This window comes from Monodon monoceros, unplaced genomic scaffold (genome assembly GCF_005190385.1).
Source record: "Monodon monoceros isolate NGI ecotype Baffin Bay Population unplaced genomic scaffold, NGI_Narwhal_1 Super_Scaffold_7, whole genome shotgun sequence".
NCBI lineage: Eukaryota > Metazoa > Chordata > Mammalia > Artiodactyla > Monodontidae > Monodon > Monodon monoceros.
The window spans coordinates 4,100,067-4,124,673 of NW_021703784.1; the positions used below are offsets into that span (position 1 = coordinate 4,100,067).

Consider the following 24,607-nt stretch of genomic DNA (forward strand, 5'->3'; position numbering starts at 1 on the left):
AAGAAGAAGAGAAAGATAAAGCAAGCAGCTCTTATGGAATTTAAAAATATAATTACAAAATTCACTAGAAAGGCTGAAGGTAAACAGAGCAATCACCTAGATTATAGACTAAAACTAAAGAAAAAGGAGCAATCAGGGAGGTCCGAGGTTTAGCCAATTACAATTTTAGAAAACAGAAAACACAGTGGAGGAAATCATTAAAGAAATAATGAAAGACCAGTTCTCTGAGATCAATAAAAACCACCAGCTTTGAGGCTGAAGCACTTTCCCTCTTATTTTTTAAATGAAAAATGGAATTCAAGCCCAAGAGTCCAGCTTCCTGTACCAATTCCTGCCTCTGCCATGCAGTGAGAGACCCTCCAGGGAAAGAAGCACCACTGTCCAGGGCAGAAGGGTTAAAGCCATCACCGCGAGTAATGCCAGGCCAATAAATCAAGGAGTCCTGGTGGAAGTTAAAGTATTTATTGATGTGTTTAAACTCTGTACATTCTCCACAGAGCAGATTAAGGAGTTTGTAGGTGAAGTTTATCTGTGCATAGTGGGAAGAGACACGGATGGGGTAAAGGGGAGGAAGAAGAAAAAAAAACAGTCACAGGGAAATAGAAAAAAAATACACCACAGGTTACCAGAACCTTTAGAATTAAAAAAAAAAAAAAAAAAAAGGAAAAGAAGCAGCTGTGAGCGTCAACATCAACTATACAAGCATCACAAAGACTCATGTGAAGGAAACAAAATCTTCAAAGCTTTCCATGGGGTCTACAGATCATTCTGTGTACAGCCTGGAGCATCCACCTTCCAGACAAAAGCAAACCTCCCGCATCCTCCCCAGGATGCCGGCCACCTCCTCCTGCTGTCTTCTCTCAGTGAACGGTGGGGACGGTGGAGACCAGTGCCTTCGGAGGGGGTGGGAAATGGCCAAAAAGGAAAACAGCACATCTGGACATTATTCGGGAGAGAAGTGAGCGGTCAAAAGCTACGGTGACCCAGCGGCGGACAGTGGAAGAACGTCAGGTACAAACTACAGGCTACTTTCTGTGGAAGAACTGGATTCAGAAGGAACGCAGTAGTGGCCCTAATCTGTACACACGAGGCTCGCTGAAAGAAGCTGGAACTCAAATGCTTGCTTTGAGCGCCTCCTTGGTGACAGGACTTGTGTGGAGACACCCAGGTACCCAGTGGTGGGCGCACCAGACTTCCAAGAAACTGGTCCTTCAAAGGAATTTTGAGAGGGGGATCATGATGTATTTTAAGGATCAGTTACGGCTCCTTATTTCAGTTAGTTTCTCAGCAACTTTCTGAAAGCTCATTTAAAGCTTTAAATGAGGAATACTGCCTCCTCTTCTTTTAAAATAAAACCCAGGACAGTGAGCCGTAAAGAGCTGATTGACACAATGCGGCCGGAACAAACGGCCTGCATGTAGCACGTACAGTCTATCATTGAAAATCAACATCTTCCATTTCTACAGAGAGCATGTGTGAGACAATACGATAGAAGCGGGACTCCTGATTAATTTAAAAAAGAAAACTACATCAGTCAAATATCTGTAATAGATAATTTTTTCACTTCGTTTAAGGTTTATATATCATATATTGTTATATTAACATTTTTTCACCCATTTAAAAAGAATGGAAATTGTGATTCTACAGTAGTACTTTACAGTCTTAATGATCCAGGAGGTCCGAGTGTAAGATGAAATCCTCTGGAAGTAGCTGTCGGTCAGTCGTAGGTCCAAACCTCTGGACATCTGCTGCCCGCCTCACCCCCCCACTCCAGCCGGGTGTCGTGCTTCACCTGCTTAAATCTGCATCTGCTCCAGGTATTTGTAGGTTGGGTTTTCGTAACCATGATTCTGCATTTTGTTCAGGTGACGCTCTTCTGGGGTGAGCATTGGGTCGACCTGCAGGAAGAAAGACGGGGGTTATCGCGTGAGCCCAAGAGAACTTCCCAGGGCATCAGCAGACCTGAGCTGTACGATCCCTGGGGACCACGGGGTGGACCAAACAAGAGCAGGCGGTGAGGACCCAGGAGGAGGAAAGAGAAAAGAAGAGGGTCAGAGAGGGTGGGCTGCTGAAAGCTGGAGTCCACGCTGGAGAAAACAGTGAGCTGAATCTCCCAGCACCACAGTGACAAGTCTCAGCTCTGCCGCTTCTCTGTGGGGCAGCCTCGGCGAGGGCCAAGGAGAAGGACCAGATGACTTCGGGTCCCCTCCAGCCCTGGAACCCCACAACTAGGCCAGTGTGCAGCAGGAGGTGAAGCCGGATAACTAAGACACACGCATGTGCATTCATTTCCCCCAACAGATTCTATTCTTTATTGTATTCATTTTCTAGAATAAAGACACTGTGGACATTCCCACCACTCACCAAAAACAAGTGGTAAGTAAGCAGTTCTAATCACAAATGAGCAGAAGATGGAAGAGAAACAGCCTTGTCTGGCTCTTTCCGAACTTCCTGTTGCTTTTCTCCCCATTGAAAAAGAAGAGTCCTATTCCTATTTCATATTTTTAAGAATCAATTCACACACATTGCCATTGTTGCCTGAACTGCCATATACCTGGTTTTCTCCTTATAAAACACGTCAAAAAAAAGCAAACTAATAACAAAGAAAGAAAGAAACAGTATCAGCAGTCCTTCATTCTCAAACATCTGTAACGCACCTGAAAACAATCTGAGAAAACAGTTTTCACCCTGTGCAGCATAAAATGCTCCTGTGCTTTCCTCGCATTCACGGTCGAAGCCCAAATTAATGTTAAGAGTTGGCAACAGCTCTTGTGACGGGATCAACTTGACTCAGCCGAGGCTGACTTCCGAGACGTGACCTAATAATCCAGGGAGTCGTCTAACTGACGCGCAGCCCCTGACAAGACGCTCGAATTCCGCAAGCCCCCCGACGGCTCACCTCCACGATCCCATGGCTGATGGTGCCGTACTGCCTCTTCCTCAGCATCACCAGGCTGATGACGATGACCGTGGCGATGGCCACCGCAATGACCAGCAGACCGATGAGGGCGCTGCTGCTCAGACTGAAGTCCTCCCGCAGGGGCCCCACGGATTCCTAACGTAACGAAGCAGACGTGCGACAAGGTGTGAGAGACGACAAGCAGCGGGGGAGGCGGTGAGCCTCCGGTCGCGCCTCCAAAAACCCAAGGGGGGCACCCGGACCCTGCCGTCCAGGTGGGGGGAGTCCCCACCTTTTGCAATCTCCATGGAGATTCGAACTTGAGCTTTCTTATCCGAAAGCACAGGGGAAATGGGGGACGAGGGACCTTTGATAGCTTAAGATAGCGCAAGGTGCTCCCAGGAGGGAGAGAAAACGGCCGAGGCTGGTGTGGGACCTGCCATCAGGTTTTGGAGCGGGACACATACCGGCCCCTCCTCGAGGCCTCCGACTCTCTCGGCGTTGAGAATCATTTCCTTCACATCCAGGGTCTCGTCAATGACCTGAAACGGGGGCAGGGGGGTCGGGGGAGAATGTCACCAACTGGGAGGGAGGGCAAATTTAGTGTGTTAAGTGTAACTGCTTCTCGTGCCCTCCATTTACCATTTGGTGGAGGGAAGCAGACGCCTGATGGACACCCACTCACCCATAAGCTCTGCGCCATTCACCTAAGTCCGCTCACCAAACCCCTGAACAAAGGAGCAGGTGTGGGTGCAAAACTACTGTACAGCAGTTGGTCTTTTAAGGGTTGTCACCTGCGTTTTCCTTTAGGTAACCCTTGTGGAGATATTTCAGCACAGATTACCAAGCAGCCACGTTTAAATATCCAATTCAGTTAAAGATAATCCAGAAATGTAAGTGATAAAAATGCTAGATGAATAATTAATAGGTGGTATAAACCTCAGGCAGTGTAAGAACCAAATTCAACTCTATTCCATTTTCAAGTTATTAAATCTCTACTCATTTGAAATGGCCTCTCATATTTTATTCATACCTTTAGTTGCAAATATATTTTCCACTGTATAGCAAGAGATGAGCTACTGCTGAAAAATAATTCTTTATTCACACCTGGACTCTAAACAATACAGCGCATCTGTGGGAGCAGTCAGAGCCTGCCCATCTGCTAGCCTATGGAAACGGACACGTGGAGGTCCATCTGGGAAGCATCTAAAACAATGCGACTCACTCTAATTATTCTCAAAGTTAACACGGGCACAGAGCAGGGAGAAACGGCTCACCATGTTTTCATCCACTTTCTTCTTACTGTTAATCACTTTCTCCTCGGCCCCGATCAGTCCTCCTTCCTGCTCTCCCAGTGCAGATCCTGCATGGAGAGAGCACACCTGAGTTTCCTGGGATAGGCTGACCTCACGCCAACCTCAAAGCAGCAGCAAACTCCCTCCTGAGGGCCAGGGAGCCCTCACCAAATGCCCCCTCCCCTTTCTCGATATGCTACTTGTTCCCACTTGGGAGGATGCGCTGCGCTCCACAGGGGTGAGTGACGCAAGACCAATGGGTGTCATGGAGGAGGAGAGAGTGCTGTGCTCACTTTGCAAGCCTTCAGGAGAGAATACTTTTTGTACTATAAACAGAAGCTGGATCCAAAGGCATTCCAGCATCAAAAAACCCGTGACCCACCCTGTGATATCACCAAGCACCCACTACCCCTCAACTCACTCCTTTGACACTTCCTCTGAGTGGAAGAACTGTCACAGCAGCAGCGAACCTGCATGCCTGCCTCAAGCACCATCTTTTACGCCACAGGCAATTCTTTCTGCCTGAAATACCCTCCCTGACCTTATATCCTTCCTATTTGTTCTTCAAGCTGCTGCTCTTTTTGAGAGACATTCCCAGGTTATAGTACTTAGAGTCACTGTTTGTAATTATTGATTTTCTTCTGTGTCTCTCACTAGGATGTTACCCTCCCGGGGCTTATCAGACCAGAATGAACAGGAAGGAAGCATTCCCTACATGGGGGGAACGCTAACACGGGGGTGGATGGTACCTTTCCATAAACAGGGCAAGAATTGCAACAGTCTCTTGTCAAGGTCAGACATTGCCTGGGCCGGCATCACCTGTGCGCGGCACTCCTGATGACAGCGCTCAAAGGTGCAGCACAAACCCAGGGAGAGGAAAAGTGAGGCGCAATCTTCTCTATTTTTAGCCCCAAAGCATGTGACTTCTAGCTCTCCTACCAGTGTCTCGTTAATAATATTATATACAGTGCTACCTAGACGTCTGTGATTTGAACCTTTTATAAATAGATCAACCTGGCGGATACTCGGCATTCTAAGGTGACCACCCGTAAGTAAGATGCCGACACGAGTATTTGCAAAGCACTGCTGTCCCAGGCTGCCAGAGGCCCAGCCGCAACAAGGCTCTCCGGCTCACGGCCAGACTCCTTCTGGACCCAGAGCCGCTAGTAACCGCACTGCAGCTGCTGCACCCCCAGGCCAGCTAACACTTAACTCATCAGAATGCAGCCAGAAACGAGGCAGCCTTTTTTCCAGAGCTTTCATTTTAAAGAAGAGCTTCACAACCTGATTCTAGGGTGAGTTAAGCCAGGGCCGGTTTTTGTAGTTTCAAAATGCCAATGAAACAGCAACACTGCATTTCCGCTATTTGAGGAAGGGACTCTCTCTCGGCAGGATGCTCACGACCAAGCCGAATAAATTCTAACTCTGCACTCTTTCCATCTCTCTCTCTCCTCCACCTCAGAATTTCAAAGGTCATAGGGCAGGATCCTATTTCAAAAATAATGTGGCACTGAGCCAACGAATTTAAAGTCCTACTACCCGTGCTCAGACTCTCCTAACACTGTTTTTGGTGGTGCAACCCTCATGCTTCTTTAACGCCGACCAAAAGCACTTTGGTTTTATAGAATGAATAAACAAGGGAATTTAACAGACCAAAAGTTAATGTTTAAACTATTCCAACGAATAACAGTTGAAGCATAAGGACAAGTTGAACTTTTAGAAAATTCAACTTCACCTAAACATATCCAAGATGTGCCGCCCAGAGGAACGTTCACACAGCGATGAAGAGGCATATCCAAGTAGAATAAAACAAAGCACGTGCACACGAGTGACTTGTGCGGGCAGCTCACAACCCTGTGTTCTGAGAAGCAGCATACACACCACTGCCAAACCCTCAGCCGGGCACGGCACGAGGCAGCCCGGTCAGTCCGAGAACGTGTGCCCTTGTTCACGATGACCCTGGAGGCTGGACTGGCCCCCGCGCCCCCGCTCCCCCGCCCCCGGAAATGCGGCAGCTATACCACGGTCTGTGAAACAGGAACACCACGGGCTCTGAAGACGGAGGAAGCTGAGTTCAGATTCTGGTTCCTCCACTTCCTAAGCTCATGACTGAACTTTGAGGCTGCTCCAACTGCCTTATCTAGCAAAGAGAGCTAATAACCCTACCTCCAGTGTGTTCAGTGGGTTAAACGAGATCAAGCGTGCAAGCCTTCAGCCTGTGCTCACACGCAGCTAACTTCATCTGAAAAGTGGAGACTCGTTACAGCAAGAGTTCACTTGTCTCAACCTGTTTCATCCATCAGCTTCTACTATGTTCTGAGGGACGCTACATCTCGGGGGACATGAGACAGCTGGAAACAGACACTCGGGCATGGACAAAAGGCAGAGGACAGCTAAGAAGAAAAGGAAAAGATGTATGTGGGAGCAGCAGAGAAAAAGAAGTAAAATAAAATGGCTCTCCACCCGACCATAAGCATGTTTTTATTTGTCCTAGGAATTTGCAACCAACCTGTTTAAGCTGGGTATACTTTTAAGGTCTCCCCAGCTTAAAAGGATTTATGAAGGCTCTACTTTGGTTACTCTGTATGCCTCTGTACTCTCTGGACATCCAGAAGGGCAGCTCAGGACGGCCACCGGGTAAGCAAACCCACGGACACCGGGTTCTGGGTGCCGGAAGTCAGGCTCCTCTGGTCCTCCCACAGCCATGTCTGAAGGCATGAGGCGGAAAGCATCAGGTGGTGGAATGGAACGGAGCGTGAAACTTCCGGGCAAGTGAAAGGAATGAAGGTCTTAGGGGGTACATCTTTGACAAAACCAACCTGTTTTCATTGGGTGATACACTTCCGGCTGAGTGTCTAGCAGAAAGGAAAGCAACAAAAACAAAACAGCACAAGAGGAGATTAAGAAAAAAAATCCCTTCTTTCAAAATTCCTACCTTTGACTTGACTTTCTCTATAACGTGAACAAAAGCGTACTCTTCCTTACAAACTGGGCCTGAGCTGCCCCACAAGCAAACGGCAGTAAGAGCTACAGCACATGACTGCAAGGAAGGGAGAGGAGGCAGGCGGTCTTGGGTCTTTTGGGGGAACTTCTGTGAGATTCCCAAATTATTTAGCTTAGCCCCAAGTTATTTTTCTTAGAAAACAACAAAAACACAAGTCAGCACTGGTTGTGGTTTTCTGAGAAGGAGACAAGGTCCCAGTTCACAAATGTCCAAGCGAGACGCGCCCCCATCCCAACAAGCTGAGGAAGTAGGGCCACCCTGCGGCCCCGTGGGTGGGGTCTGAAAGAGCAGGCTTAGGGAGTGCGCTGGCACCTCGTTATGTATCTGGCTCCTTCCTCGGATTCTCTTTTACTATCAGAGGGTCAACTATACTGAGTCGGTACCTCTGAGAGAGCTGGTTTGGAAGGAAGGCACTTGTGTTAGGGTCTGGAGGCCGAGCCGGACGCCCCCTTCCTCGGGCCTCCGTAGCAGCACCACCGGGATCTGCCTAGGACTCAGGACTGCATCAACTCAGGCTCAAATCCTTACTCTCTACCTACAAGCTACGTGACCTGGGCAGACACTTAACCTCTTTAAACCTTGGATCCCCAAATGGGGAACACACCCAGTCCCTACCTCAGAGGGTTATTGTGAGGATAACAATATAAACGAGAGCATCCACGCACAGTGCTTAGTCGAGGCTGGCGTATTCTACAGCAGTGGCCGCTACTTTTATCAACACCACCATCAGCCACAACAGCAGCCCGCAAATAAATAGAAACTGATTGCACACCCTGATCTCAGGGCCTGGGCTCGGCAGCTTGTCTATTTCTCGTGCAGACTCACAACTTTTTTTAAAATTTATTTTTGGCTGCGTTGGGTCTTTGTTGCTGCGCGCGGGATTTCTCTAGTTGCGGCGAGCGGGGGCTACACTTCTTTGCGGTGCGCGGGCTTCTCATTGCAGTGGCTTCTCTTGTTGCAGAGCACGGGCTCTGGGTGCGCGGGCTTCAGTAGTTGCAGGGCATGGGCTCAGTAGTTGTGGCTCGCGGGCTCTAGAGCGCAGGCTCAGTAGTTGTGGCGCACGGGCTTAGTTGCTCCGCGGCATGTGGGATCTTCCCGGACCAGGGCTCAAACCTGTGTCCCCTGCACTGGCAGGCAGATTCTTAACCACTGTGCCACCAGGGAAGTCCCCAGACCCACAGCTCTGAGAGATCCCTACAGACGTCGAGAACCGGCAGGGAATGGAAGAAAGCACGCCTGCGCAGGAGGAGGCAGAGGGACAGCTTCTCAGCCCGCCTTGCACTCGAGTGGGTCAGGTCACCTCTGCAGCCCCCCGTCACCTACCTCCCAAGACTGTTAGGGAAAGATAATGACAGCCTAGAACACGAAAGCGCTATTTAAGCTGCAAAGGGGCCTCCACGCAGAAGGCCTCACACCCTGCAGGCAGCTGATGGGACCAGGACAAACAGTGGGCTTGAGGCAAGCTGTCCATAAAATGGGAGAAACATCACAAACCTCCCGACGTTACTGAAGGCTGCCCACTCGGTGCCTGCACGCGGCAGGTGCTCGGTGAATCCCGGCCCCTCCCCTGCTCGACCTGCACCAGGAACACAGTCTCCCCAGCACGAGCCCGTCCCAGATCTGACTTCAATTTTCTAACTGCATTCTTCCCCGCCCCCTGGCCCCCGCTGCCAAGCTGGGCTGTTACCGCACACGCACCTTCGTTCTCAGGCAGGGACGGGAAGGGATGGAGGGGGTGGAACGGCAGGACCTCGTCGCTCTCCTCCGAGCTCACCCGCACGTCCACGGGGGTCTCTGAGATGGAGGCGGTGAACTGGTCCATGTCTGCTCGCTGTTCTTGAAGCAGCTCATCTGACAAAGACAGACACGCAGGAGCCAGCTTTTCAGAAGGATCTGGTTTCTAGGCACAGGATAGCCTGCATGGGGCTAATTCGTGTCATTAAGGGTGGGATGTGAGCTCTGCCTAAAGGGGCGTCTCACCAGCTCGCAACACAGGCCACGCACGACCCCCTCCTCTCTCCTGAGGGTGTGCTCCCTGACCCTGCTGACTGCAGAACCTCGGCGCTGGGAACCCCACGGCTGCATCCTGGGCCCCCCTCTCTCCTCGATCAACTCCCTCTGGGTAAGTGGTTTCCTCCTACGGCACAGTTTTAAATACCATCCACGGATCGTGACTCCCAAACCTGTATCTTGCACCTGCATCCCCGACCTCTGGCTCATCCACCTGGTAGCCTACTGCACACCTCTACTTAATGTCTGAGGGCAATTTCTATTTTAACAGGTAAAGAGAATGCAGCACCTGAGCAAAATGTAGCCTCACCACCCACTCAGCTGCTCACAGGGAAAAAGCGCAGAGCCAATGCTTTTCTTTCTCTCAACCCCCTGCCCTGTCCAGCCCATCAGCGCATCCTGCTCACCCTTCCTCTGAAACATATCCTCAGGACCACTCATACCTCCATCTCCTCCATTCCCATCTCTGTGCACTCAGCCATCCCCTCTCTCCTGGATTTTTACAATTGCTTCCTGGGTGGTTTCCAATTTTCATCAACTCTCAACATAGCAGTCTAGTAATTGTTTTTTAAAGTTCACATTTTTAAAAAACATATTCCAGATCTAGTCACCTGCTGGTTTAAAACCCTCGAAGGGCTTTCAATTATCCTAGAATAAAATCCAAACTCCTTGATTTTGCTAAAATCTCTCTATTCAAACGTCAGGCTCTGCAGTGGTCGCTTCCTGTGCTCAGTGCTCCCCCCCCCCCCGGGGTTGCTGTGTGGAGGGTGCCTCCTTATCATTCGGATCTCAGGTTTCCCCCAAGGGAGCCTGACCACCAGGCACCCTCCCCGTCCCACCCCAGTTTCACCTCTGGCACAGCACCCATCCCCACGGACACTCGTTTTCCTGACCGTTCCCTCCTCCTAAAATGTGGGCTCCAGGAGGTCTGTCTACTGGTGCACATTTTACCCTGTGCCACACAGTAGACACAACGAACGTTTGTTGGATAAATGAAGAAGAGAAAGACCAGAAGGGGGAGAAGAAGTAAGAACGTGAATAAGTAGATGCCTTAAAATACGCCAGCAGTTAAGGGGCAAAGGGTAACGGGAGACTCGCTCAGTGCCTTGCAAATTCACACCCTAGATTTTTCTTCCGGTAACAGAGTGAAGGTCAATGAAACTCAAGGCTCTGTGGCTCCCAGCCAGGGCTTGACCCTGCCACGTGAGCCCCAGACTTCTGAGCCCGTGGCACGCTAATGCCCAGCTTTGTGGCCTCGCTTGTCCTGTTTCTCTCATCTGGCACCGCCATCACTCCTGAGCACAAGCCCCGCCTGACCTTGATGCAAACAGTCAGCACCCACCAATTTCCTCTTGGATTTCTTGGGCCACGTAAGGTACTTTGTAGAGCAGAGAAAGGCTCTGGTTCCTTCTTTCTTCGATCACGTGGAGATGTGTCATCACCTGCAAGCACAGGATGGGGGGAGAGGCCTTGTCACCAGAACAGCCGGGCCAGCCTGACACCCACACGCTTCTGCAAAGACCTATGTTCTCTACAGAGTCCAGCAAAGCAGCTGGTCAGGGGGGCAGTATGAATCCTCCCCGTGTTTACTGGCCACCGTAGTGCAAGAATGCGTGTATCACCTCTCGGTGATCTAAGGATTTATCCAGAGAGTGCTCCAAGTTAAGGGAAAATTTTTAAAAATTCCCTTGGCCAAGTATTGATTTGGTTTGCACAGGAGGCACTTGCTAACTGTACTATAAAAAAAGAACCCGAATTTGTACAATGCCAGACACTCAGTAAGGGCCTTCTGAGTGAAAGAGGAAATGAGTTGGTCAATTTTTACCACTGGTCAGACAAGAAGAGGTAACAAGGGAATGAAATCACTGGTTAAAAAGTAGATTTGAGGGGTGAGACCATTCATGGATTTTGCTTCGTGAAGCAGTTGCCTGAAATGATTATCACAGTGAGCATCAGAACTAGTTTATTCCTACTTAACTAAATTAGCTATTCCTTCAAAACTGCACACTGGGGCTTCCCTGGTGGCGCAGTGGTTGAGAGTCCGCCTGCCGATGCAGCGGACGCGGGTTCGTGCCCCGGTGCGGGAGGATGCCACATGCCACGGAGCGGCTGGGCCCGTGAGCCGTGGCCGCTGAGCCTCCGTGTCCGGGGCCTGTGCTCTGCAACGGGAGAGGCCACAGCAGGGAGAGGCCCGCGTACCGCAAAAAAAACACAAAAAAACAAAAAAACTGCACATTGAAGTATAAATAAACCTGATTTTTATGGGGTGATAAGGAAGGCATATCTACCATCTGTCTTACATAGCTCACTGCCTTTTCTGAATGCAGAAGTTCCAAGGTTGTTCATCCAAAAAAAGAAAAAGAAAAAAAGTCATTAAAGTGGTCACTGAATTTAATTAAAAAAAATTTTTTTTGTCACTGAATTTGAGAGGCTTTCAGGGTGGAAATGGAAGGAGATTTGGACTACATCCACCCCAGTGACACTGTGAAACACGTGGCTGTACATCACACAAGCTCCTCAGGAAGGCTAATCCCACTGGGCTACACCTGCAGCCACCGAGCTCTTCCTAAAGAGGGCGCTCTGAGCCAATGGATTAATTATGTGGGCTTGAAGCCATTAACATGAAGGGTCAAAATGAAAAAAAGTTAAATGGAAAGATGCTTTTATTGTAGATTGATGTCTCTCTGACCTATAAAAGCAAAGATGAAAGCAATTTAATTTTATACTTGCCGTTCTTTCAATCAAGTAAATTGATGGGAAAGCACCAGAGTGAGTGCTTTGGAGAAAAAATGCAAGTAGAAACGGAAGGGTGAGCTCCCCAGTCTCAGCAGTGGTGACACTGCCATATGTTAGAGGAATTAAGGAGCCTGGCAGAGGACGGTTCCTACACCCACGAGGACAAGACCACAGGGTGGGATGCTGGGCGCCAGGGTCTTTGGAGGGCCGCCTGGAGCTGCAGTGTGGGGCGGGAGGCAGCAGCACATCACTCACACCTCAAATCGAGTGCACACGTTCTAAGAGGCTCAACATATTTGGGGTTTTCAAGAGTTTACATAACAGGACAGGGAACAGGCCAAAGGCTAGTGTAATCCAGCGGCCGAGCTGCCCCAGAATTAAGGGCTCCGAGCAGACAGTAAACATCACACAGTAAAGATGCTCCGCCTCCCAGGGCACTCAGGTGGTACCCTGATCCTGGCTCACAGGTTAATTGAACACACTGATCAAGGTCTCACCTTTCCTTCTATTCTCACCATACAAGACAGGCTGTTTTTCTATAAAGTACTACATAATAGTCTAGATTTTCTACAAAAAAAAAAAAAAAATTGAAAAAAGACTACATTTTTAAATTTTAACTTTATTAATTTTTTTTTTGGCCATGCCATGCGGCCTGTGGGATCTCAGTTCCTCGACCGGGATTGAACCTGTGCCTCCTGCACTGGAAGCGTGGAGTCTTAATCACTGGACCTCCAGGGAAGACCTACGTTTAAAAAAAAAAAAAAAATCGGGTAGACCTGAAAAATTCTAACCCCTGTCAGGATGTAAGCTTTTCCTACCTGAGCTTCCCGGAAGCTACCCGAGGTCTGCTGGCCTTTCCTCCTTCTCTTCTACTCCATCCAGCTTCAAACAGAGCCTTAGCTCCAGGCCCCCAGCAGAGGCCCCGGGGGTCCCCAGACCCATGCCCTTCCCACTCTTTAGGACACTGAGTTCTTTCATTCCCTGAACACCCAGCTGCTAATGTGGGCTCCGTATGTTTAAGGACAATTCTTCTCCATCTTCACAGTTAACATAATTAATTTCACACAACTGTGAGCTGCTCAAGGGCACACAGGATTCAACTATGTGTGGTGAGATGCTGGAGCAGAACTGGGCAGCAGATGGGGCCGTAGGGGAGCCCCCCAGGGCTTCTGGGAAGTTCCCCTACAATCACACCACAGGAGCAACAGGAGGCAGGAGGGGACAGGTTCCCAGCCTGTGCACGCTGCGTCCCCACAAAGCAGCACAGGGCTGGGTTTAAAATACAGGAGGAAATAGAGTAAGATCAGTTATGGCATCACAAGGCCCTCTAGGAAAACTAACAGGCAGACTGTTTTAAAGGAAGCTAGCGGTCTTGGAGGCAAGTTCATTTCTATGAATACAAGACAGTAAAACTCAAGTTAATACATGGTCAAAACAAAAATTAGAAATGTAGGTCCAGAAACAAACCTCTATAGATGACTGCAAAGACCAGTAGGACGCAGCAGGGGACAAAACCCAGGGATGTAAAGTGTCTAAACGCAAAAACTATACTGTACAAAAGAGACCAATTTTTAAGATGTGCTTGCCTAGAAAGAGATTTCAAATATTAATTCTGGTGGGACCCTCAGCTAGAAATAAACTGATATAAAAATGATCTCTTCAATATAATCATGCATTCCTAAACCTTCAAGAACAGTTTAAGTAGGGCATACTTAATATGAAAAAGTATGGAAAAGATATTTTTTAAATAGTACCTTTGCAAAAACCAACTCTTGTACCTACTGTCTTTGGAAATCCAAAATCATTTCCTGAGGACTAAAAACAATAAGCACGACCATCCGTGCTGCCCGACCACCGGTCAGAGCGGTCTCTCCTCTGTCTGGTGTACCTGGGACTTCATCTGGGCCGCCTTTTCGGGGTCAACAGCCAGCACGTGCTGGTAATGACGGATGGTGTGGAGGCGATCTTTGTTCTCAGCCCGGACGTAGCGTCGCAAGGCTTGGAGAATGCGATGGGGCTACAAGAGAGAACAGTGGTTTTCACGTCCAGAGACTAGGGAACTGAAAACAGGCAGGAAAATGAAGCTTTAAAAACTCACTAAGAAAGTCAGCCTCAGTGAGGCCCAGGAATGAAAGCTGTACCTTTAAGAGCTTTAAGTTGCCAAGTAACAAGAAGCTACCCTTCTAAGTAGCAAAAGCTAAGTTCCACAGTTATAGTGGCTCCTCAACAGACAGCATTTTCCAAAATCGCTAGCCCACCGTCTTCCTCCAATCTGTCTGTCCCCTTTCCTGAGCTCGGCGCCTGCCACCATAATTACAAGCACAGGGTGACCTGTGTCACCCAGAAGACTTTACTTGCTTAAGGAGACTACAAATACCCTCCTTTTCGATCCTCTCCATCCCCCAGAGCAAGGCAAGTTAGAGCTAAGGGATAAAGTTTGACACCACTGGCAGATAAGAGCTGCGATATAAATTAACTTATCATCTTATTTAGAATAGAACTGGTTCAAAAGCCTTTGTCCATGGAAGACGTGTTTTTATTCTTTGAAAGTAAGGCTACTATAAAAATGCAATAACTGGGGAACTACCAACCAACACCCTGAGGTTCTGCTTTTCCAGCGGAAGCCGTGTCCACACCACAGGCGGCCCACGGGCCCTCAAGCGCGATGTGAGCTCACACCGGTTCTACACACGCTACTTCAGCGATTCTCACCCGCGGAGGGTCGGACTGCAGAGCCGCCAGGTAGTTCTCCAGCGCCACCCGGCGGCGGTCGTTGAGCATGGCCTCCACCCGTGCCAGGTGCGTCTCCACCAGCTGCTGCTTCTCGCTGGCCGCTTCCTTCTCCAGGGCCTTCACCATGGCTTGGAAGTGCTAAACCATAAAGCAGGAACCACATCGAGTCAACGCACCTGCGGGCATCTACACTCACGGTGTCAGACCCCACTCTGTGCCTCTCCGCGCCCAGCGCCCCAGCACAGAGTCGTGTGGAGCGGGGTGAGGTCGTAGAACACCTCCTCTGACTTCCATCTGGACACTTACAGGTGACCCTTGAACATCGCAGGGGATAAGGGCACCGATCCTCCCCGTGGTCCAAGATCCCAGTGTAACTTACAGTCGGGCCTCTGTACATGCGGTTCCGCATCCACGGATTCAGCCAACCGCCCATGTGCGGTGCTGTGGCCTTTACCGTTGAAAACAATCTGCGTGTAGGGGGACCCACGCAATTCAAACCCCTGTGGTTCAAGGGCCGACTGTACTTCCCCATCTAACGACAGCATGTATGTCTGGGCATGGGACGGGCTCCTCAGCACCTCCCTAACTGAAATCCCTAGCATGCAAGCCCAGGCCTGGCCTCTCCGTGTGCACCGCGAGGAAAGGCCGTCCTTCCCACACTGCAGCAAGGCACCCCCAGACCACAGTCCTGTCCTGTGGCAGGTGAGGCCGAGCCATTCACACCAAGTCCTGAAGGGCGAGCTCCCTGCGGGGTGCCTGGCCAGGTCTGCAGGCACGTTGAAGGCTGCCGAGCTAAAGCTCCCTGCATGGGGTGCACTGGCTGTGTGGAAATTAACATTCGCAGATTTTCTAGGTTACTGATAAAAAAGCAAAGGTGAGCCGATAAAATATCAACATCATGAGAAGAGAGGTTTCAGCTAAACATAAGCTGACGTAAGATGTAACTAGTTTTAGGAATCCCAAAGCAGTCCTGTAAATTCCTGTCAACAACCTCCTCTAGGCAAAGGGAGGCAGCTGCTCTGAGTCTGATTACATTCTTAAATCCAAAGTTAAGATAAACTGATAGGGAGATTTATTTTCTGCCTTTTGACTTTTCAATAAGTCTGCAAAAAAAAAAAACAAAAAACAAAACAGCATTTGGTACTGCAGTACTGCCAGAAAACAAGGCACAGCCTACGAAGGAAGATGCCCGAGGACTTTTGCCGGGAAAGCAGAGTAAACACAGCCAAGCTAAGGTCACTTCCAGGCATGAGTGAGGTGTGCTCTGCTCCGAGCTTCGGTTTCCCTCCACCGTAGGTGAGCAATTCTAGAGAACGCCAGTTGGTAGGTGAAAAACAAAGCCGGCCAGTGAAAATTTCCTCGTAACATAAGCGCTCAACCAAAAGGGGGTGTCAAACTCTAACTTGTGGGGACTCTGGCTCCGACCATACTCCAAAGGGTCAGCCTGGGAGCCCCTCTCTGGAGGACACGTCTCACCTGAATGAGAGTCTGCCTCTCTGCTTTGGGGAGGTTCTTGGCTTGAAGTTCAGCCTCTTCCCATTCCTTCTTCACCTGGAACAAAGGTCAAAGCCACTATAACCAGAATAATCTCTGAAACAATTCCCCCATTTTCTAAAAATACTGCCAAGCCCTGAATGTAATGTGGAAAAGTGCACAAGGAAATCACATCCCACAAACTCATGAGCTCAGGGTTTGTCCCAGAACTGCCTCAGAAGATGCAGGGCGTCAGCTCTCGTACCGACTTCTCAGAACTGATGTGGTTAAAACAGAGTAACAAGCATTTCCCAGCATACAAGCCCACCACAGGGGATGTGTGGGATTTTAGGTGGTACCCAGACCTAGCAAGAAATTCCCTTTTCAATTTTTTTTTTCAACCTTTCCAAGTAAGTCTAGGAGAAAATTGCACTCTGGTGCTCTGTTGCTCTGGCACTTATAACTCCGTGAAGGAAAAGAAGCATCCCTGAAACTATGCAGGCCACAGTATCTAGCTGGAATGTTTTAACACTGTTTGCTTTGATCCAATATCTTTTTCTAGTTACCTTGTTCTAATGGTAAATGATACTAGCTTTCTACTTACAGTATTGATATAAAGTTTCCTTCAAAATAAAAAAATTTAAAAAGCTAGTTCATGGCAAAGAAAAAGCAGCAGAACATAATGTTTACAGGAAGCGCTCCTCGGCAGAGTCTGGAACAGAGAAGCACTCAGAGGATAATTCCATTATCATGGACAGAGGGAGGGGACTAGCTCCACCCCAAAGGCAGGCCGGCCTACACTCTCACACCTCACCTGTCCTAACTCGGTTATTAGCGCAACAACCTGGGGAGGTGGCGTCCCTCTGCTTCAGCCACGAACCCCAAGTCAGCTGATGCCTGACAGCACGAAGATAAGGGAGCCCGAGGTTTACCCTGTCCATCCGGTTTCGGTGCCGGATTTCCAGCTGCTCCTTGGCCTTCTGGAAGCGCGCGTGCTCGTTGTCATCTGCTGAGGTCTCGAAATACACGTCGACATCATTGGTCGGCAGTGGAGTTGGGGGAACTGAAACAAAGGGACCAGAGGGTTCTCTCCAGGGGCCAGCCCCACGCTGAAGTCGCACGATGCTCAGGGAGCAAAGCCTGGCTGGGCCTGCAGACGGGACCGGCGTGTCCAGCCAGCACCGCGCTCAACGGCAGGGTGCGCCCGTCTGCTGGGACTCCACTCCATCTTCCTTACCCAGTATCCAGCCACCAGGCCTGTCCGCACTCCCCCCGTCCTGCAGGACCAGTGAGGCATCTATTGAGGACTTCAGGGGCAGAAAAGGAAACCACTTCTATACCTTCCCGCAGCTCTTGAAACCTTAAAACCTAAACAAGAACTACCCTATTGAGAGCATCTGACCAGAGACAGGGCTGAAGTCAGACGTGCAAAGGCACTGCAGGGCTCAGGTCTCCTCTTTTTCTCTGGCTATTTTTAGGTCACAACTCACTTTGGGCAACTGATTCAACTGAATGTTCTTTGCACACAGACTGGGCAGAGAAAGTCCAAATGCTTCAGCTCCAGCTGCTTAGTTTTCAGTTCCACTGGAGGTCTTTCAGCCCCAGCCCCACAGCAGGGGCAATGTACTGGACAAGGGCTTACCACGAGTGTGAAGATGCTTTGGGCTTTTCTATCCATGGCACTCACTGGCCCCACCAGGCCACCACCCAGGAACAAACCCGTTAGAACAAACACTCCACACTAGTCTTAGTTCCTGAGTTCCTACCAGCCCCAGGCAGACGTGCATCTGCACAAAGGAGCTTATCCTAACCCAGGAAGGGTTGAGGTGACAGGTCTACCTCTTAAGAAATACCTGCGGAAATTCTCATTACCCCAACGCACTGGGGATTTCCCAGGCCAAGGAGGAATGTCAGGCAACCTGCTTACACAACTTGCTCCATCAGGACACACTTGAGAGCCACTTGGAGAGCAAAGGCCAAGTTCAACGAATTTTAATTCAAAAACAAATTCTCCCAGTTTCCAGAACTGCGTGATTTTAACACAACATGAGACCAGCTGTGTAAACGATGAGTGTGACCACAAGTAAGTCAGCCACTCCGCAGTCCTTAAATCGGGGTGTCTTCATTCACCCTCTTTTACTGAGTTTTAACCCTAGAAGCTATGGCTTAAGTCTTGTCAAGAACATCTGCCTCCTACATTAATTTAAATAGGATCTCAACAGCCAATTTCCAGACTATAACTAAATCAGAATATATACAGCTAGCTTCAGAAACCACATTCCCCACGATACTCAAAAGCTCAGCCAGGAGAATTTCGAAGCACTGAATTCCACTGGTGCCAACAAACACGTCGCCATTGGCGGCGCATGTCCGCAGCTTAGAGGCTTATGTGTTGGAGACAGAGCCTTTGGTTCATATCCCCGGGCCGGGCCGGATGAAGGTAATACAAGCAAGCGCAAGCTGCCTCCGCCCCACCCCACCCCCGCCCCACGCCGGAAAGAGAGGGCAAAGGGGCAGCGGGTCTGGAGGTTTGGTTCTGAAGACACGATGGGATGGGCTCAAACCTAGAACCACATCCCTCTGTCTGTGTGCAAGCGACCAGCTCAGGAAGCCGGAAATGTGCAGGCCTCAGTCCCCTTCAAGGAGGGAAGCAAACTTGCCCACAGGAGCAGTGATGCTTCTAGGCTCCAAAGCCCTCCAGCCGGGCCCCAAGCACATGGCCTGTCGGGAAGCACGACCTTGCAGGCTTCGCAACTGTTCACGCTCCAGCAATCTGCCAGTCCCCAGTGTCTTACGACACCATCCACCTGATCCTCTGGGTAAAGACTGCACCTCCACATTCAGCGAGACCTTTAACGACCCAGATTCCTCAGGCTTTGACCCCAAACAGCATTTTGTTGCCCCTTAGTTTAAGAAGTTTTACAAAGCAGGAAGTATCACAATAATTTCTGTCTCCATCTTTCCTAAATAAAAAAGTTTCTGCCACCAACGTTCCCTAAGGGCTCATTTGTTTTCTCATCTTTTCAACCATTTCAAATAAAAAGTTCACCAAGCAGCAGCTGGAGTGGAAACACTAAAAGTAAACCATATCACATTAAGATTTAAATAATCTTTTGGTTGGGGAAGGAAAGAGGGAACAAGATGGCATATGAACGAAAAACTGTCAGAAGCTACAGCCACAAATCTTTAGGGCAAATACCAGGAATGGCAGCACAGCTCATTATTCTAGAATCAGAATGAAGAAGGGTCTGCCTAGCCAGAGGGTTTTCCTACACACGGGTCAGAAGTGCTCCAGACGAGAAAGAGGGTCTTAAACAGGAAAAGGGGGAACTATGAAGAAAGGCAACCTGCCGACAGCGAAGTAAACCTGACTCAACTGAACGCTGAATTTCTTTGTGACCAAAGAACACATAAACTAAAACTCCTAAAGCTAGGCCTGATCCAGCGCTGCCAGAATACTGGGGAAACGGAGTCACCACCACTTGGCTGCAGAGCACGCTCCCTGGAGTGCGTATAGCAAGATGTTCCAATGTTCTCGGCTCCCTGAAGTGTCCTTATTGTCACTTCTTTGGAGAGCGGGTGACCCCCTTAGCTAGTGTGCATCATGGGGGGTCGGCACAGGGCCGCTCAACACAAGAGTGAGAGAGAAAAGCCTGGACACAAGATGTGCAGAACTCACGACCTGTCCGCTTGTCCTTCGTGCATTTCAGCCTCAGACAGAGGAGGGCAGGGCCGCCTTCCCAACCCAACCAACACGGAGGCTCCGGATGAGAAAGGGCAGGCCCCTGGCTCCCCGCTGTGGCAGGGAGGGAGCGTCATCTCCTCCGCCATCACTGCTCCCATTATCACCGCTGTCACCACCTCCATCACCACCATCACCTCCACCATCACCATCATCACCTCCACTACCATCACCTCCTCCACCACCTCCACCATCACCACCATCACCTCCTCCACCACCATCACCTCCACCTCCACCATCACCATCACCTCCTCCACCACCTCCACCATCACCATCACCTCCACCACCTCCACCATCACCATCACCTCCTCCACCATCATCACCTCCACCACCACCACCACCATCACCTCCACCACCTCCACCATCACCTCCTCCACCACCACCACCACCACCTCCACCTCCACGGGCCCACGGCGAGCACAGGACACGGAAAACTGAGCTGACAACTGCCGACAGGAAAGCAAAGCTAGATCTAGAAAGCACAGAGAGAAGAGCAGACGACCAACAGCGAACACCGAGTGGGCAGGGAGCACCACACAGACGCGGTCACGAGGACACCGGGGGACAGAACGCTGGACGGGATGGAGCTGCACAGCCAGGGCGGCGGGACTTACTCATCACTTTACACACAGCCATACAAAACTCCTCAGACTCAAAATTGTTCCTGTTGCCGCCGCAGCCGCCATATATAAAGCGCACGCACTTCCCCTTGGAGAGGTCGAAGTACCACCGGGGCATCACGGCCCGGCAGGGCCCCGTCAGCGCCTCCTGGGAGCAGACAGCTGTGTGGAAACGGTCAGAATGTCAGCAGGGGCCGGGCAGCAGCTCCAGGGGTTCACAGAGCTACAGACCAGCAAGGGGAGAAGGACCAGGCGACGCTTAACATCAGCGAAGGCCAAGATGGGGCAGCACCGGGCGCCCAGGCCAACGAAGTTGCCAACTCCTGCCAGCCAACACTGAGGATGTGGTCGTTTTCCTTCCTGATGCAAGAGAGACCCTTAGGTCCTGAGAATATGGACTGGTGCTTTCTGCACTGTCTAGAGTCTAGAGCGGGGCAGGGCTGACATGGAGGAGCCTCACGTTTCTGATCTGTGAGGTGGGGACAACTGCCTGGTTTGGCCGTCTCGGGGGTGTCAAGGGCAGAAGGAGACAGTGCAGGTGCAGAGACTGTTTCACTGGCGGTAACCATCGTAAACGCTACTTAGGCCCCTGGAAAGGACGAGTGTACGTTTTATGTTCTCCAGGGTGAATCACAAACTTCTGGACTCATTAAGTCATCTGCTCCTGGTTGAATCCTGAATAATTCTTCAGATCTTAATTGGTTTCGAATATACTATCAGCAAGAGGCTGCACATAAAATGGTCTAGAACTGTCACAACTTTTTTTTTTTTTTTTTTTTTAATGGTGAAATGAAAACACTGCTGGCCCTGATCCCTTACCCGGTAGGTCATCAAATTCCACCCTCCCAGCTGCAAACCTCTTTCTGATGGACAAACAGGGCAGCCTACAGATGGGAACACACTCAGGAAAGGAACCAAGGAAGTGACTTCCACTCCAACAGGTTGGGGCTTCAGCAGTTACTGAGGAAGGGGAGCCCGCTCAGGAGAGAACATTTCCGGCTGGATGTGGAAGAATCCTGCCCGACGGCAGACCACGTGGTCTCTCTGACTCTCTAGTTAAGTCCTTACAATGCGAAGCTTAGTTTCCTGATTAAAATCTGTCAACCGCCAGACCCTGCAGTGCCCAGAGCTGACCTCAAGCCTTCGGGGCATGAAGCCACCCTCCTGACTTACCTGTGAGGAAAGCAGTCTCTAGGCAAATTAGAGAATATTAACAAATTCTAAGTAAATGACCGCCAGGTGGATTTTACAGCCGCGGCGGCTCTCCGTGGGGTTACCTCTGACGCCGTGAGAGATCTCCTTCTCTGCAGCGGTCCCATGGCGGCTGGGCTGGGTCGGGCTCTCCTTGTGGCGGCCGTCTCCCTTGAAGGCATCGTAGTAGTAATCGCGATCTTCCACCACTTCCTCCTCACCCTCATCCACAGCTGCTTCTGTGAAGTCTTCCAAATCTGCTTCGGTAGGAAATTCACTAAAGGTCACAATAAAAAAGGAAGGTTAATACCAGTTGCTATGCACAGAGCGCAACAATGAGTCCCTTCCCTGTTCTGAAACACAAAGACAGAGGCAGGAAATAAGCTCAGCCCATGGTGAGCCGTGCCGCTAAAGCCCTCAGCCCGGCCGCCTCAGCGGAAGGGGACCACCAGGCAGCAGGGGCTGGGCTAACCTGCAGAAAGGCACGTGGCCGGGGTGACACGCAGCTGAAGGCCACTGGCGTGCCTGGGCCCAGCCACGGCCCAAGTGAGATGTGCCAGCCCAGCTCTGGCAGGAACGGGCAATGCCCGCTTTGCCCGGAAGCCAGGGACCAGCAGCCACGGCCACATCCGCAGGCTCCGGGCAGGAGGTTACCTTTTATAAATATCGTAGTCTTCCTCTTCATCGTCCTCTTCATCGTCCTCCTCATCGTCCTCTTCATCGTCCTCCTCCTCTTCTTTTGACACAGCAGATTCAACAACCTTTGTCTGAGGGCAGCACACGTACTCGGTGCCGTGGAACTGGTCCACCCCACAGGGGAGCAGCATGCCATAGCTGTACAAGGTCATTCCCTGAGTCAGGCAGGCCTGAGGGAAACCCACACACCAACATCAGAGCACAGCAAGTGTGGCCAAAGACCCCCGATCCCCAGCTTTACCCAAAAGAAACCCTTACGAAATCACAACGTGAGCCTTTCTCATGGACACATACATTTTTGGCCAAAAAGTTGCGACCGTACTATTTTAAGACTTACAAATCTTGCTTAATTTGCAAGGGGGAAACATCATCTGGGCTAAAACCAATGAAAGCCCAAAGTTGGAATAAAATTAAGGGAAGGAGGTTTCTTTTAGTAATTATCGACGCGGGTGAATGGTGGTCAATGGTAACATACATTCCTAATTGGTGAGGAATTCAGAATTACTTCAGAACTAGACAAAAGAAAGGCAACTGGCTGGAAAACCAACTTAACTCAGAGGACAAGCTAAGAAAGGGTCATTCTCCCCACGGGAAGAATGAAATGATATCTAAACCTGACAGCATGCATGTCCAGACACAGATGTCCTATAATTGGCTATTTCCACACACGCCTTAGGGTTTGGGTGGCCTTGCTGGGGGCCCTGCCGACAGAATCCTTAACGATCTTTTTCATGTCCCTGACTTCAGGGGCTGAACTGTTAATACTGTACTTCCTTACAAAAATATCTTGTTCTTCTCCCAAATAGTTTTAATTTAAAAGATACAAGTAACTGTAAACTTTGATGAGACAAAGGGAAAGAAAATTAATTTAAAATTATGGTAAGGGGCTTCCCTGGTGGCGCAGTGATTGGGAGTCCGCCTGCCGATGCAGGGGACACGGGTTCGTGCCCCGGTCCGGGAAGATCCCACATGCCGCGGAGCGTCTGGGCCCGTGAGCCATGGCTGCCGAGCCTGCGCGTCCGGAGCCTGTGCTCCGCAGCGGGAGAGGCCACAACAGTGAGAGGCCCGCGTACCGCAAAAAAAATAATAAATAAATAAAATAAAATAATAAAATAAAATTATGGTAAGGTGTCGAGAAAAAATACTACTTTCCTAGAAAACAATGCTCGGCTTTTCCCACGCACCCCTTTACCTCTTTGACCACAGTGTGCCAGTGCTGATGATTCTCGCACACCTCCATCCGCTCCTTGTGGAAAAACTGGCACTTTTCTGGAACTAGCAGAACGTCACTTACAAACTCGCCCACTGGAAAAGAGAAGCTTTGTCAGAAGCAAATCTGATCATGATTCAAGGTGAAAACAACCCTGACTGCAGGTTACCGTGACGGTCACACAGTCACGGGCAGACAGGAGCAGTCTCTAATGCATATAAGCTGATGTGCACCTCATCTTCCAAAGCCAACTGGACGTTTCAGCTCCAGGCCAGCAGCCACAAGAGCTCAACACTCTGTTACAACCGCAAAGCCCAGGACTTCCTCACTCCTTCCTGACCTCAATCCCTTAACTTCTGGAGCAGGGCTACGGCACCCTACGGGGGAAACAGGAAGAGAACTCCCGTGCATGACCTCAAACACACACAGCTACTCCCCACCACCTCTGGCTTCACATGGACAACATTCCTAGCCTCTTACTTCTATTTCTGCCCATATCAGTTCTAATAACAAAACGCCCAGGAAACTAAGACTGGGTGTTCTCCTAAAGAACAGGTGAATCTTACTTTAGCCCTTTGTGGACCTACAGACACCTAGCTCTAAGACAAACCACCACTGCGATAACTGATGCAGGTACAAATCATCAGTGGAGTGTTAATTAGGAAGGGGAACGCGTGTCTTTGCAGTGGGAAGGGCTGACAGACACTACTTTAACTGGACAAGCTGACTTAAGTGATGTTCTAAGAACAGATCACCTACACAGTCTTTCTGCCAAAATATGTCATTTGACTCTAATCATACAAAACAATATGACAAATTCAAATTCAGAGATAGTGCTAAACAAGTGACCTAGACTCTTAAAAGATATTATTGTCATAAAATATTCAGGGACCTCCCTGTGGTCCAGTGGTTAAGACTGCACTTCCAGTGCAGGGGGCACGGGTTCAATCCCTAGTCAGGGACCTAAGATCCCGCATGCCGCCAAAAAAATAAAGTAA

The 24,607-nt window shown here is 49.9% G+C and overlaps 1 protein-coding gene across 4 annotated transcripts in view; it reads right to left on the reverse strand.

Annotated features, from left to right (window-relative positions):
• Positions 1 to 446: 446 nt before the first annotated feature.
• APLP2 (amyloid beta precursor like protein 2) overlaps positions 447 to 24,607 on the reverse strand; it is a 72,278-nt gene continuing 48,117 nt past the window's right edge. The window contains exons 4-18 of one of the 4 annotated variants that reach the window (XM_029207399.1): positions 23,592 to 23,704; positions 22,358 to 22,569; positions 21,790 to 21,980; positions 20,507 to 20,674; positions 17,083 to 17,213; positions 16,154 to 16,228; positions 14,657 to 14,815; positions 13,833 to 13,961; positions 10,551 to 10,650; positions 8,897 to 9,049; positions 4,177 to 4,262; positions 3,367 to 3,441; positions 2,900 to 3,055; positions 1,793 to 1,898; positions 447 to 1,209 (exon numbers count right to left, since the gene is read on the reverse strand). In XM_029207399.1, coding sequence (XP_029063232.1) covers positions 1,797 to 1,898; positions 2,900 to 3,055; positions 3,367 to 3,441; positions 4,177 to 4,262; positions 8,897 to 9,049; positions 10,551 to 10,650; positions 13,833 to 13,961; positions 14,657 to 14,815; positions 16,154 to 16,228; positions 17,083 to 17,213; positions 20,507 to 20,674; positions 21,790 to 21,980; positions 22,358 to 22,569; positions 23,592 to 23,704 — 1,850 coding nt within the window. In that variant the 3' untranslated portion in view covers positions 447 to 1,209; positions 1,793 to 1,796. Of the gene's footprint in view, positions 1,899 to 2,899; positions 3,056 to 3,366; positions 3,442 to 4,176; positions 4,263 to 7,013; positions 7,050 to 8,896; positions 9,050 to 10,550; positions 10,651 to 13,832; positions 13,962 to 14,656; positions 14,816 to 16,153; positions 16,229 to 17,082; positions 17,214 to 20,506; positions 20,675 to 21,789; positions 21,981 to 22,357; positions 22,570 to 23,591; positions 23,705 to 24,607 lie in introns of all 4 variants that reach the window. The other 3 variants (XM_029207401.1, XM_029207398.1, XM_029207400.1) reach the window with 3 other exon arrangements.